The following is an 11,731-nucleotide window of genomic DNA, read 5'->3' on the forward strand; positions in this document are numbered from 1 at the left end:
TTTTACACTCATTCCAGGGAACAAATCAGAACATTGAAACTTAAAATAAGCTTTAACCACTTATTGTAGGCCACAAATAAGATAATAAAGCTAAAAATAAGTCTTTTACACTTATTACAGGCAACAAATTAGAACAATTGAAACTTAAAATAAGCTTTAACCACTGATTGTAGGCCACAAATAAAGATAATAAAGCTAAAAATAAGTCTTTTACACTTATTCCAGGCAACCAATCATGGCTTGAAACCTAAAATAAGCTTTAACCACTTGTTCTAAGTAAAATGTTGAAGAAATTAAATCTGAAAATAGGCATAAAACACTTATTCTAACAAACAAATCAAGGCAAATAATCTAAAAACTAGTACATTAAATCATTTTTAAGAAATTTCTTCTTTTTAAATTTAGCTAAACACTACTTTAAGATTATATTGCTGATTAAGGACAAAACAAAACTGAAACAGAGTAAAAGTGTCCATCTTTATTTGTCCACTTTAACAATAACCTGCAGATAATAAAGATCCAATTGAACAGTACAGGTCCAACATTATGAGTTTGTTTAAGTGGTTTCAACATTTCAACAGCCTTAGAGGTTTCGCCATTGCCCCATTAAAATTGACGAGTGACATAGGAAGACCACAAAGATTCAAATTTCTTCCGAATGACACCAAATACCACAAAACTTGTCTGGGTGAGTAAATGAACATTTTCCATTTTAGAAATAAGACCCAGATTGAAAAAACAAACAAAAACAAAACAGAAGTGCCCTCTCCTAATCTTATCTGAAATTTACACACTACTTTCCAATAAATGCATGCCATTCTGCCAGGGCTTTTCTGTAAGATGATGTAGTGTCATGCTCATGAATGGCATCCTGGAGAACTTCTGTCTGAATGACAGACAGCAGGGTTGCCACGCATTTGGGGTAAGTCAGATGGAGTGCATAAAAGTATGCCATCACACATATCATAGCCTCACCAATTTTTTCTTTGTCAAATGTTGTAACTGGTAAATTACCAACAGCAATGACACACTTGCAGCCATCGAACATCACTACTGGACATGACAAGCTTCGTTTCTGGAGGACAGCATCTGGATCTTCTGTAGGCTGCAAGACACAAAAGACATGACAGTCAACATCTTATGTTAATTGTATGTTTTTTTGCTGGGAATTGGTCATAACGTTGGAGATGTCATTATCTTGTTCTTTGTTGGTTACACACATTTTATAGTAGTTTTGACTTATGGTTTATCAAGCGACTCCTTATGTGACCACACTCGTGTACATTAAATACGTTATAAATTAATGAAAACAATAAATTATAGATTTAAGTCTTTCGGCTGAAACTGAAAAAGCATTTTTGAGTCATGTTTGACCGAAATATTTTGTTTGCCAAATTTTCTGTAGATCTTTATAAGCAAATTTTATAAAACTTACCTTCAGGACATGTAGAAATGCTTCAGAAGCATTCCCCATCTTTTTTGGTGGATGGGCAGGTGTGGGAAAGAGGGTTGGAAGAGCCTTCATCAGTGCAAGGTGGGCTTCAGCTGGACAAAGCAGAAACAAACCTTCATAAACATAAATTTTAAAGGATGAGAACTTTGTATTCAAATGGTAAAACTTACTTTTGTCCATGGTCATTGGTGGATTCATTGCCTTCTTTGACACACCGTAGAACTCTACCCTGGAGCAGAATTCTTCCCATCTCAGTTTTACTTGACTGATGAACTTGTTGTTGTGGGGATCCAAAATTCTGCGAAGCTCACCCAACGCCTACAATAGGTTTAAAAAAATAAGTAGACAAATAAAATCAAAATAACTTTACTACCACACCAAATATATTTGAAATTAAAGTGATTATTTATTAACTCTTCCAAAAACTTACATGATGCAATTCTTTAAAGCATGGATATGCATCCAAGATGAGGCAAGCTCTGTTCTCCTCTTTCATGGTGTCTGAGTCAATGAAGGATCTTCTGGCTTCAAACTCGAGGTCTAATAGCTGGGACACATCTTCTTGGTTTGGTTTTGCCTTCTTACACATTTCTTGTAATGTTTTGTAATGTCTTGCTTGTATTTGCCGACTATCCTTGTCAGCTAAGATAGAGAGAAGTACAAGAGCATTTTGGTTTTTCATTGTTACTGAAGTAGACTTCCACAAAACATTAGCTACTACTGGCTGTGTGTTGATAACCATTTTACAAAATTACTAGTACTCACATGAAGTGGAGGCATTGTCAGAATTTCTGACAGGTGATAACAGAGTAGATGCACCACTGGAAGAACTGCGATCAGCATCTTCATCATCAGCTTCTTCATCCCTTGGGTAGAGGTCAGTGAGCCTTCTCTTGGGCCGTCCCCTCTCCGGTGTTGGTCCTTGCCTTTTTACTGGGGTTTTCATATTTTGCAGCCTTTTTTGTAACTTGGCATTAATGCTCTCCTAGTGAAAATACATATATATCATGCCCCCTGAACAAAACAAAATGATTTATATATGAGACACAAATACAAGAACTTACGTGTTTTACGCTTGCATCATTATCCTGCAGCATAGGATAATATTCCACAACTTTTTTAGCCATTGCAGTGATTTCGGTCTTAGAGGGGTATTGCTCCATTTGGCCTTGGCTTGCTCTCAAAAGGGACACCATACTTGTGATTGTATTTCTCACCAATCTGCATCTCAGTACTTTTGACATGACGCATGCCTGTTCCCTGCCGGAGCAGGCCAACTCCAGGTAACTCTTTCGGCATTGCTCCAACTCACTGTCGGTGTACAGAACATATTCCGGAGGACTGGGGAGCTGCAAGGTTTTCAGCTGGCTTACATTAGCATCAGCAGTTGGAGGGCCTGTTGCAACTACCCTGGGTGAAGAAGTTGTTTCAGGTTTCTGTGGTAGCGGATGGTCTTCCTGGTTTAGGGTGAGAAAATAAAAATGTCAAGTACTGCTAAAATAAAAGCATACTTTCTGGAGATTAGTTGAACTAAATATTTTTTACATAATACCTCAGGATGAATTATTGACCACACATGTTTTCTTCTGAGAAAGTGCTCAGGCCCAGAAAAAAGGTCCCTCAGATCATCACGGGTCAATGTTAAAAGCATGCGCTCGTCAATGCTTGCAGCTAACAAAAAGACAAACACCAGTTAAACTGTGCAAGCACATAACTGCACAAACATAACTGTTTTTTTAATATATATATATATATATATATATATATATATATATATATATATATATATATATATATATATATATATATATACACACACACACACACACAAATATATTATCAAATATAACCTTTAAGGACAGATACTGTTACATCATCCAGCTTCTCCATTGCTCAGTCACCTGCAAGACAAATGTTTACAATTAGTGTTATGTTAAAAACATTTGAAAAGTTGAATCTTAATTGAGTCCCATGAGAATCAAATTGATTCACGTCAAAGAATCGTTTTGATTGTTCAACATTTTTACCCTTTTTAAAGCTATTATAGAAAAGAAATGTCCAGACAGCCTGGCTGAGGTCTGAAAGGGTTATACAATATTGCCCGGTGAACTTTTACTCACCCAGATTTGTGTCATTGAATTTCATCAATAAGATTATGCTGACTAGGGCTGCCAGATCATGCATCCATTGGACGTAAAATGTACAGCTTATTGCACCAGCAGTATCTGCTCTTACATAACGATCATTAGCTTATAGCTTTAAGTGTTTAAGGTATGTGCTAACTAAAAATAAAGGCAAGATGATAGTTTATTACATTTTAAAGAAATTTGCAGATTGCTCATTGCTATCTAAAATATAAAAGGACACCGGAGTATATTCTCCAGCATCTCACACTTCTGATAATCAGTTGTCTGCTTGACGTTTATTCAGCTGTGTAAAAACTATAACTTTAATCTCAGCCAAACCGATTTACTCAGGAACAAATAAAATACTGAAAAAAGCCAAACAATAACATTTTTAAGTTATTTAAGTGACTTATATATCATGTTCACCTGAGTAGTGAAAGACGGCGGTGGTTTTGAAAATGGTTCGCCCGGAGTCCGGTGTTCTCACGGCTCTAGTGAGCGTTAAACCCCGGCTAGCTATCGAGCTAGTGGGTAACAGACGTCTCCGAAAACGTCGGAGCGCTTTTGAAAATATGTGGTGTCTTGATAAACTGTCCAGATATTTGAAGTTTACACGGCTACATTCTCACCTGAAAATATGTTAAACGTTTATTTTGTGACCTAGAAAGAGTAATAAGAGAAATTTTAAAACTAACTAGCTGCCGCCATTTTTGGAAACTGAGCTAGGCCGCGCTATGAATTCTGGGATACAGCTTCTTCTTCTTCTTCGGGGTTTAACGGCAGCTGGCATCCTTGCACATACAGTGCTGCCATCTTCTGTTTCAATTTTGAATCGATACACAGCGCTACTTGTTTTACCAACCAGCCTGATTCCTGAATAACACTGTTTTGAGCCCACTTTAATAAATCCAATTAATATCAAAATATTAATTTAAACCCACACCTTGTGAGGGAATTCAAGCAGCTAGTAAATCAGTCAGACAATTGGAAAACCCTGAATGTAGTTAATTAGCTCTCTTGCTAATTGAAAGAAATTCTCAGTGTGCCTATTAACTTAAGTTAATACAAACGGCTAATACTGCCCCTTATAAACAGCATAGCTAGGAATTCTCACAACATTACAGTAGATACTTCACTAAATAATGTTCTCTGAACCACATGCGAGGGCTGCTAAGCTAACGCTAGCATCCGTTAGCATGCTACATTACTCCTTCCCGCGCTCAAATTAAATTTATTATTCTGTCCGCTTGACTTTAAAACAGTGATTAGACTACACACTACTTACATTCGAAAAATTAAAATTGCTTACCTCTCTTTCTTGACGAAGCTTTCTCTCACAGTTTTTCTTTCAATGCTCAGGTGCAGAAGATTCCTGTGACTCCAAATTCAAACGGAGTTGGGTAACAACTAACATGGAACACGAAGGGGGGTGCACATCTCAATTTTTGCTTCTATATACAATTTAGTGGTTTGTACGTTCATAAAACACAGTCAGTATGATAGGTAAATTTCTTCTTCATTGATTTAAAATAAACTCTTATAGGTGTTATTTCATTTTACCTTATTTGTGACCATTTTTTGTTTTTACAGCTCCAGTTTGTAATACCCCCCTCCCCCCATGAACTTGGTATTTCCCAAACTAGCGCGGCAACAGCTCCACACTGCAACATATTTTTTGCTTGACTTTAGTCTAATACAATGGCCTGTTGGAGGTGTGTGATTTGCTTCGTCTTTGTGGCGTTAACATTGAAGTCTCTCTTAAGTCACATTAATACTGCACACAGTCGCAGTCCAGATTTCCGTGTCATTTGTGGAGTCGATGGATGCGCCGAGGATTACCGTGTTTTCAACTCGTTTTACCACCATCTCAGACGCACACATCCACAATACATCTCCACTGGGAACCCGCCTACAGGATGGCTGACAGCTTCATCCGATGCAAATGTATTAGGAGGCGAAAATTTTGGTACAGCCATTTTTGCCGACTATACTGCCGAACCCAGACAAACTGTTAGCAATGGCAATGGCACTGAAGTAGAGCCACCACCACTAGACCCCCCAGTAACATCGGAGGTGTTGGAGGAGGAGCGACAGGAAAGTCAGAACGTGATGGAGCAAGACGCGGCTGAGCTTCAAACACCTCGTCAGAATCAGGTAATGTACTTTATGTGTTTCTGTGTGTACGCGCGCGAATTTTTAAATGTATGTGTGTTGTTTAACCTTAACCAAGCACAGTTACCCCAATTCAGCTTTAGTAAAACCGTAGTAAAGCCTAACTAGAGAAAATGTACTCAGTTCAAGTGAAAATTATAGTTTTAAAGTTATGTGTTTTCTAAGATAAACTACTTGATTAGAATATTTTAATAGGTATGAAGGCCAGTGCTGAATTTCAAATGCATGAATCCGCTGAAATTCAGGCTTGCACAACAATGTAGGCTTAGTTACCATACTTAAACATAATAAATAAACTTATTTACCAGTGTTGTGTACCTGCCTTGGTTGTTGTTAGATGCTCCATGAACCAAGCAGCTTTCAAATTTTTCTTTCAGTTAACTTCAGAGTAGATTCCATAAAGATTGGTTAAGTTTCATTAAATAACTCTTAAATTGTTCATAACATTTGCAGCTTCATTAGCTATCCATTGTAGTATGAATCTTTTAATAGCAAAAATGTACAACAGTTTGGAATATTTCTTTGTTTTGTTTTACATCTGGTGGAATTTGAAACACATTCTGAGTGAGTCATTTTTCTTACACAATTGTTTTTCTTTTTGTCCTGTAGGGTAAAAGAGAAACTGTTGATCTTGCCAGATGTGCAGCTGCATTTGCTATTGGTGTGCGGGAGCAATGCCACCTATCACAGGTACTGCTTCATCTGATATTATGGGGGTGTCATTGTTAACTTGTTAATAAGTCTGGTTCAATGTAAGGCTGCAACTAATGATTTTTTTTTCATAATCTGTCCACTATCTTTGCAATTAATTGATTGTTTTTCATCGCTGGTTTTATTCAGCTATTACTTTCACCTATATAAGTTATTAAGAACAAATGTACATTACGAAGAAGTTAAGCACAAGAGTTGTGCAGTTCACTGCAATGTATGTAACTCTGGGCACACTCAACAGTTTAAAATAGGCTTAACAGTGTAAAATGTGTTCACTTTTAGGTATAAAAGACAAATGAAGTAGAATTACATAAAAAAAAATAAATGAGGCAATCATTTGTTCACTTTTTCTGTTGTAACCTTTCATGCTCCTCCATCTTGCTCGGTGCAATGTGTTTGTGCCACGTGAGTCATGCATGTGGCATGTCATGCAAAACAATGCCAATTATTGGCTGATTTCTTCTTCTACTGCTCCACTGGTAAATTACAACATTCAGTGGCTCATTAATTTGAGCTAAAGAAATAGAGTTGCATTTTGCTTCTGTTATATTTTCTATTTACGCTTTCATGTCTCTGATGTGTTTTTTTTTCCCCCATCAGAGGAGTGTCAACAACATTGTCCTTGGTGTCCAACAGTATCAAACAGCTCTTCTGACGTCCTTGAGGGGAAAAATAAAGACCATCCTTGAAAGGCAACCTGACAGCAATGGACCTTTACAACAAGAAGTTCTTTCAACACTGGACAACTTTCAGGATCCCTTTCCCATATGTGCAGCTTCAAACCTACAGGACCGTGTAACACAGATGCATTTCAACCCTGTCACACCTGAGGAGATCATCATTTCCAATTATGCCTGTAGAGTTAAAAAGGGAGAATCGAGAGTTCTTGCAATCAAAAACAAGTCTTTCTACTACATTCCTTTGATTGAAAGTTTGAAACAGCTTTTATCCAATTCAAGACTATTTGACATGCTCAGTGCTGGACCTCAGAGTTGCCCCAACGCCAGTTTTTTGTATGACATTAATGATGGAATTATTTTCAAAACCCACCCACTGTTTTCAAAGAAGAACTCTGCTTTACAACTGATACTCTATTCTGATGAGATAGAAATGTGTAACCCCCTAGGGTCACGTGCGAGTGTAAATAAACTACTAATGTTTTATTACACCTTAGGCAACATAGACCCTAAGTTTAGATCAAAGTTGGCTTCCATCAGACTTCTCGCAATCGCAAAGTCTAGGGACATAGATGAGTGTGGGGTAGATATAATACTGCGGAGAATCAATGAGGACTTGAAGTTACTGTACGATGGTGTTATGATTAACACTGTCAATGGGGAATTTTATTTAAACGGAGCAGTTGTTGCTGTGTGTGGAGACACTCTTGCCCAGCATGAGCTTGCAGGATTTAAGGAAGGAGTTGGTTTTGCGTATAGCAAATGTCGTCATTGTGAGTGTACTTTTGATGAAATGCAAGAAAATTTCAATGAACATAGTTTCACCAGACGGACATTGGACGGACACATTAGGCAGTGCATTGAAATAGAAAGGGCAACTACCGAATTTTTGAAATCCTCGCTCAAAACGACTTTTGGCATAAATAGACAAAGCAAATTAGTTGATTTCCCAGGTTTTAATCTCATAGAGCAGATGCCACAGGATATTATGCATGTAATTCTTGAAGGAGTGGCACCAATGGAAATTAAGTGTGTGTTGAAATACCTTGTTTTATCTGGAAATTTGGATTTGGACTTGTTTAATTCTGCCATGCAGAACTTTCCTTTTTCATCAGTGGACATACGTGACAAGCCTTCACCAATTAGTATTGCTACTTTAGCTTCAAGTGACAACAGACTCAAACAATCCTCTGGACAAATGCTTATATTGATCAAGATTGTGCCATTCTTATTGTACAGTGTTGTAGAGAAAAATCCCTTTATCCAGTTTATTTTGGATTTAATTGAAATTGTTAAAATACTTTTTGCCCCAGTTGTGTCTTTACAAACTGTGTCCAAACTAAAAAAAATGATAGAAGATCATCTTAAACAATTCAGGCAACTATTCCCAGAAAAAAATGTAATACCAAAGCAACATTACATGCTGCATCTTCCCTCTCAAATTATTGCCCTGGGACCTGTAATACGTCATATGTGCATGAGATTCGAGTCTAAACACAGTTTTTTTAAACAATGGTCATCCAAATTAAACTTTAAGAATGTGTGCAAGTCTCTTGTAAACCACAATCAGCTGCTGGAGTGTTGCCAAAGTGAAGCAGGAACTGAGCATCCGATATTTGTAAATGAGAAAGAACTAGGTCCTGTATCAGAGGTTGCTAATATGGACCATTTGCAATCAAAGGTTGTAGAGTTTTTGGGGATTGAAGATGCTATACATCATGCCGTTAGAGTAAAGTGGCTTATTTTACATGGAAACAAATACATCTGTGACAGGTCTCTTATACTCATTTCAGCAAATGGTTTAAACCAGTGGTTCTTAACCTTGTTGGAGGTACCGAACCCCACCAGTTTCATATGCGCATTCACCGAACCCCTCTTTAGTGAAATTTTTTTTTTTTTTCAAATTCAAGACATAGATATGTTTTTTTACTGGTGCACAAAATGAGCCGTACATGAACATCACCTTGTTCAAAGAACAAAACCAACACAATGCATGAACTTACAACAAATTACATACCTGCAAATCAGTGTGACTTCTGCTGTTGCCTTTGAGAGACCAGTTCAGATATGCGTGGCTTCACCTTGGCAAGTGCCAGTCTCATGTCATTTTCACAGAAAAGTCTGTTCCTTTTCTTCGTTTTTATGTCCAGCATCGTCGAAAAGGATTGCTCGCAAAGATATGTTGTAACAAATGGTATAAAAAAATCCAGGGCTTTCTTAGCAATAATTGGATACTTGTCCATTTGTCGACACCAAAACGTTGAGAGTGTTGTTGTTCTGAAGAGTTGCTGTTGAACCTGGCTCTGCTGAATTTCAATGATTTCGTCAAGGTATTCATCATTGACATCTGCTGTCTCAACAGCAAACGTGAACGGCTGTCTCACCCATGCTGGATATGACTCTCTTGTAGGGAAATATCTGTCGAGAGACTTTGCAAGCTCATCTAAGTGCGTTGCAATTGTTTGCTTCAGTTCCGTGGATACAGAAACATCTCCGATTCCAGACACATCTTCGACCTTACTTACACAGTTGTCCAGAAGGGGGAAGTTTGCAAAGTTGTTGTTCTCTGTTCGTCGTTTCCATAACGTTAGCTTTTTTTGAAAAGCCTTCAGGTGTTCTTCCGCTTCTATGATATTGACTCCACCACCCTGCATCTGCTGATTGAGATGATTGAGAGCTGCGAATATATCAGCCATGTATGCTAAAATGAGAATGAACTCAGGATTTTTGAAGCAATCTGCATGACAGTGTTGGTGCTCTTGCAAAAACAGGGCTAATTCCATACGCATGGCAAAAACACGATTCAGCACCTGTCCCCGGGATAACCACTGAACATTAGAATGGTACAGAAGTACCTCGAATTCAGAGCCCATTTCTTTACACAGCTCACTGAAGATGCGGTGCCTCAGAGCACTATTTCGCACATAGTTCACACATTCCACCACGGTTTTTAATACTTCTGCCATTTTTGGAGGCAAGGTTTTTGTTGCCAATGCATGCCTGTGCAAAATACAATGAGTCACAATGATGTGTGGTGCATCGGCTTTTACTAGCGCACCAAAACCAGAGTTTCTTCCCAGCATGACGGGAGCTCCGTCTGTACAAACTGCAGAAACCATGTCCCATGAAAGATTGTTGTCTCCGAAGAAGTCATCCACAAGCTTCTTCACATCGGCTGCCTTAGTTGTTGTTGTAAGAGGCTTACAAAATAAAAAATCTTCTTTTATCATGTCATCTTTCACGTAGCGCACAAAAACAGTAAGCTGGCTTAGATTAGCAACGTCTGTGCTCTCATCGAGCTGAAGGCTGAACTTTGCCGGGCTTGAAATCAGATCGGCGACTACTTGAGCCAAGATGTCTTTACTCATGTCTTCTATTCTGTCGCTGACGGTGTCATTTGAAAGAGGAATTTGTGATAATTTACCTTCGGCCGCTGTTCCGAGTATCAGATTTGCCATCTTTAACGCGGCTGGTTTCACGAGTGTTTCACCAATGGTGTGTGGCTTGCCCTGCTTTGCGATCAGGTAAGCAACTTCGTACGATGCTGTGAGGATCGGTTTGTTAACGGGTACAAATCCAAGAGCAGGCAGAGTGGGCCTTTCATCGAATCTGGCTCTCTTCACCTTGAATTCAGCAAGTGTTGTGTTCTTGTATTCCCCGTCTCCATGCAGCTTCAAGAAGCGTTCCTTTAGTTTTGCCGGTGCGAGACTAGAGTTGCTCAACTTGGCGTTGCAAATCATGCAGATAGGACGCTCACTCCCATCACGTTCCGTGATACATGTAAATCCATATTGTACATATTCGTCCAACCACTTTCTTTTTTTGCCCGACATAGTTAGTATGGATTAAAATGTTAAAAAAAAAATCACGCGAAGTACTACCACGACATTCACATGTTGACTACTGCGCGCGCTACATTCCCCGCAGCCCTGATTGGGAGCTCAATCTGCAGATTGAGCTCCTAATTGGAGAACAGTTTGAGAACAGAAAAAACACCCCAGCACAAAAAGCACATGACTGTCAAGACACCATAGAAACACAAGACAGGCAACAGGGGTGGGTAAGGGTAAGAGAGAGCCGGTGTAGACAGCGCATCCAGTCCTGCAGCATGTCTGCGCTGATCCAGTCGACCCGCCATCTGCCCCGGGAGGGAACAAGCATCAAAGGCGTTTGGAAAGGGAGGGGGGATGAGTGTGTATCAGTGTATGTGTATGCGTGTGTGTGTCCTGAGTTAGCTGATAGAGTGTCCTTCACCCTGCCAGGCTAAGTAAACAGTCTTCCAGCCGACCCAGGTGGCCTTGTGTAGTGGAGGAACAGTCTAAACACAGTCTGTTATCAGGGTGAATTTGTTTTGTTCATATTCAGCCTTGAGACCACAGCTGGCGCCCAAATGGTAGCCGCATGAAATGATGGTGGTTTTTTCTTTAGTCCGAACAACTCATGTGAATTTCAAAGCTGTTCTAGCAGTCCGACACTGGTCTCTCAGTCTTCCGTTGGAGAGCTGTGAGTTTCTCCGAGATGTTATCAATCTTGCGCTCAAAGAGCAAATTCTGAGAACTTACGACCACCGTGAGCTTCTCCAAGATGTTATC

At 39.0% G+C, this 11,731-nt stretch overlaps 2 protein-coding genes across 2 annotated transcripts; one reads left to right on the plus strand and one right to left on the minus strand.

Moving 5' to 3' along the window:
* Positions 1–458: 458 nt before the first annotated feature.
* On the minus strand, positions 459–3,513 carry LOC113014855 (uncharacterized). The gene is made up of 8 exons (XM_026156638.1): positions 3,304–3,513; positions 3,006–3,124; positions 2,518–2,910; positions 2,219–2,438; positions 1,884–2,095; positions 1,624–1,771; positions 1,436–1,545; positions 459–1,105 (listed from the first exon to the last, which is right to left on the minus strand). The coding sequence occupies exons 1-8, from the start codon at positions 3,341–3,343 to the stop codon at positions 794–796; spliced, it is 1,554 nt and encodes a 517-aa protein (XP_026012423.1). The 5' UTR covers positions 3,344–3,513; the 3' UTR covers positions 459–793.
* A 2,780-nt stretch (positions 3,514–6,293) lies between these two features.
* Positions 6,294–9,844, plus strand: LOC113015261 (uncharacterized). Its single transcript, XM_026157209.1, has 3 exons — positions 6,294–6,441; positions 7,063–8,948; positions 9,745–9,844. The coding sequence occupies exons 2-3, from the start codon at positions 7,267–7,269 to the stop codon at positions 9,842–9,844; spliced, it is 1,782 nt and encodes a 593-aa protein (XP_026012994.1). The 5' UTR covers positions 6,294–6,441; positions 7,063–7,266.
* The last annotated feature ends 1,887 nt before the right edge of the window (positions 9,845–11,731 follow it).

Source organism: Astatotilapia calliptera, chromosome 22, assembly GCF_900246225.1.
Source record: "Astatotilapia calliptera chromosome 22, fAstCal1.2, whole genome shotgun sequence".
Lineage (NCBI taxonomy): Eukaryota > Metazoa > Chordata > Actinopteri > Cichliformes > Cichlidae > Astatotilapia > Astatotilapia calliptera.

Excerpts from the sequence above, each read along its gene's own strand:
- LOC113014855 (XM_026156638.1), bottom strand. The coding sequence starts at position 3,343 with ATGGAGAAGCTGGATGATGTAACAGTATCTGTCCTTAAAG. Across the intron at positions 2,911-3,005 it reads GGTCAATAATTCATCCTGAG|GAAGACCATCCGCTACCACA; the intron begins GTATTATGTAAA and ends ACCCTAAACCAG. Across the intron at positions 1,546-1,623 it reads ACCAATGACCATGGACAAAA|CTGAAGCCCACCTTGCACTG; the intron begins GTAAGTTTTACC and ends TGCTTTGTCCAG.
- LOC113015261 (XM_026157209.1), top strand. The coding sequence starts at position 7,267 with ATGCATTTCAACCCTGTCACACCTGAGGAGATCATCATTTCCAATTAT. Across the intron at positions 8,949-9,744 it reads TCAGCAAATGGTTTAAACCA|CCTTCAGGTGTTCTTCCGCT; the intron begins GTGGTTCTTAAC and ends TTTTTTGAAAAG.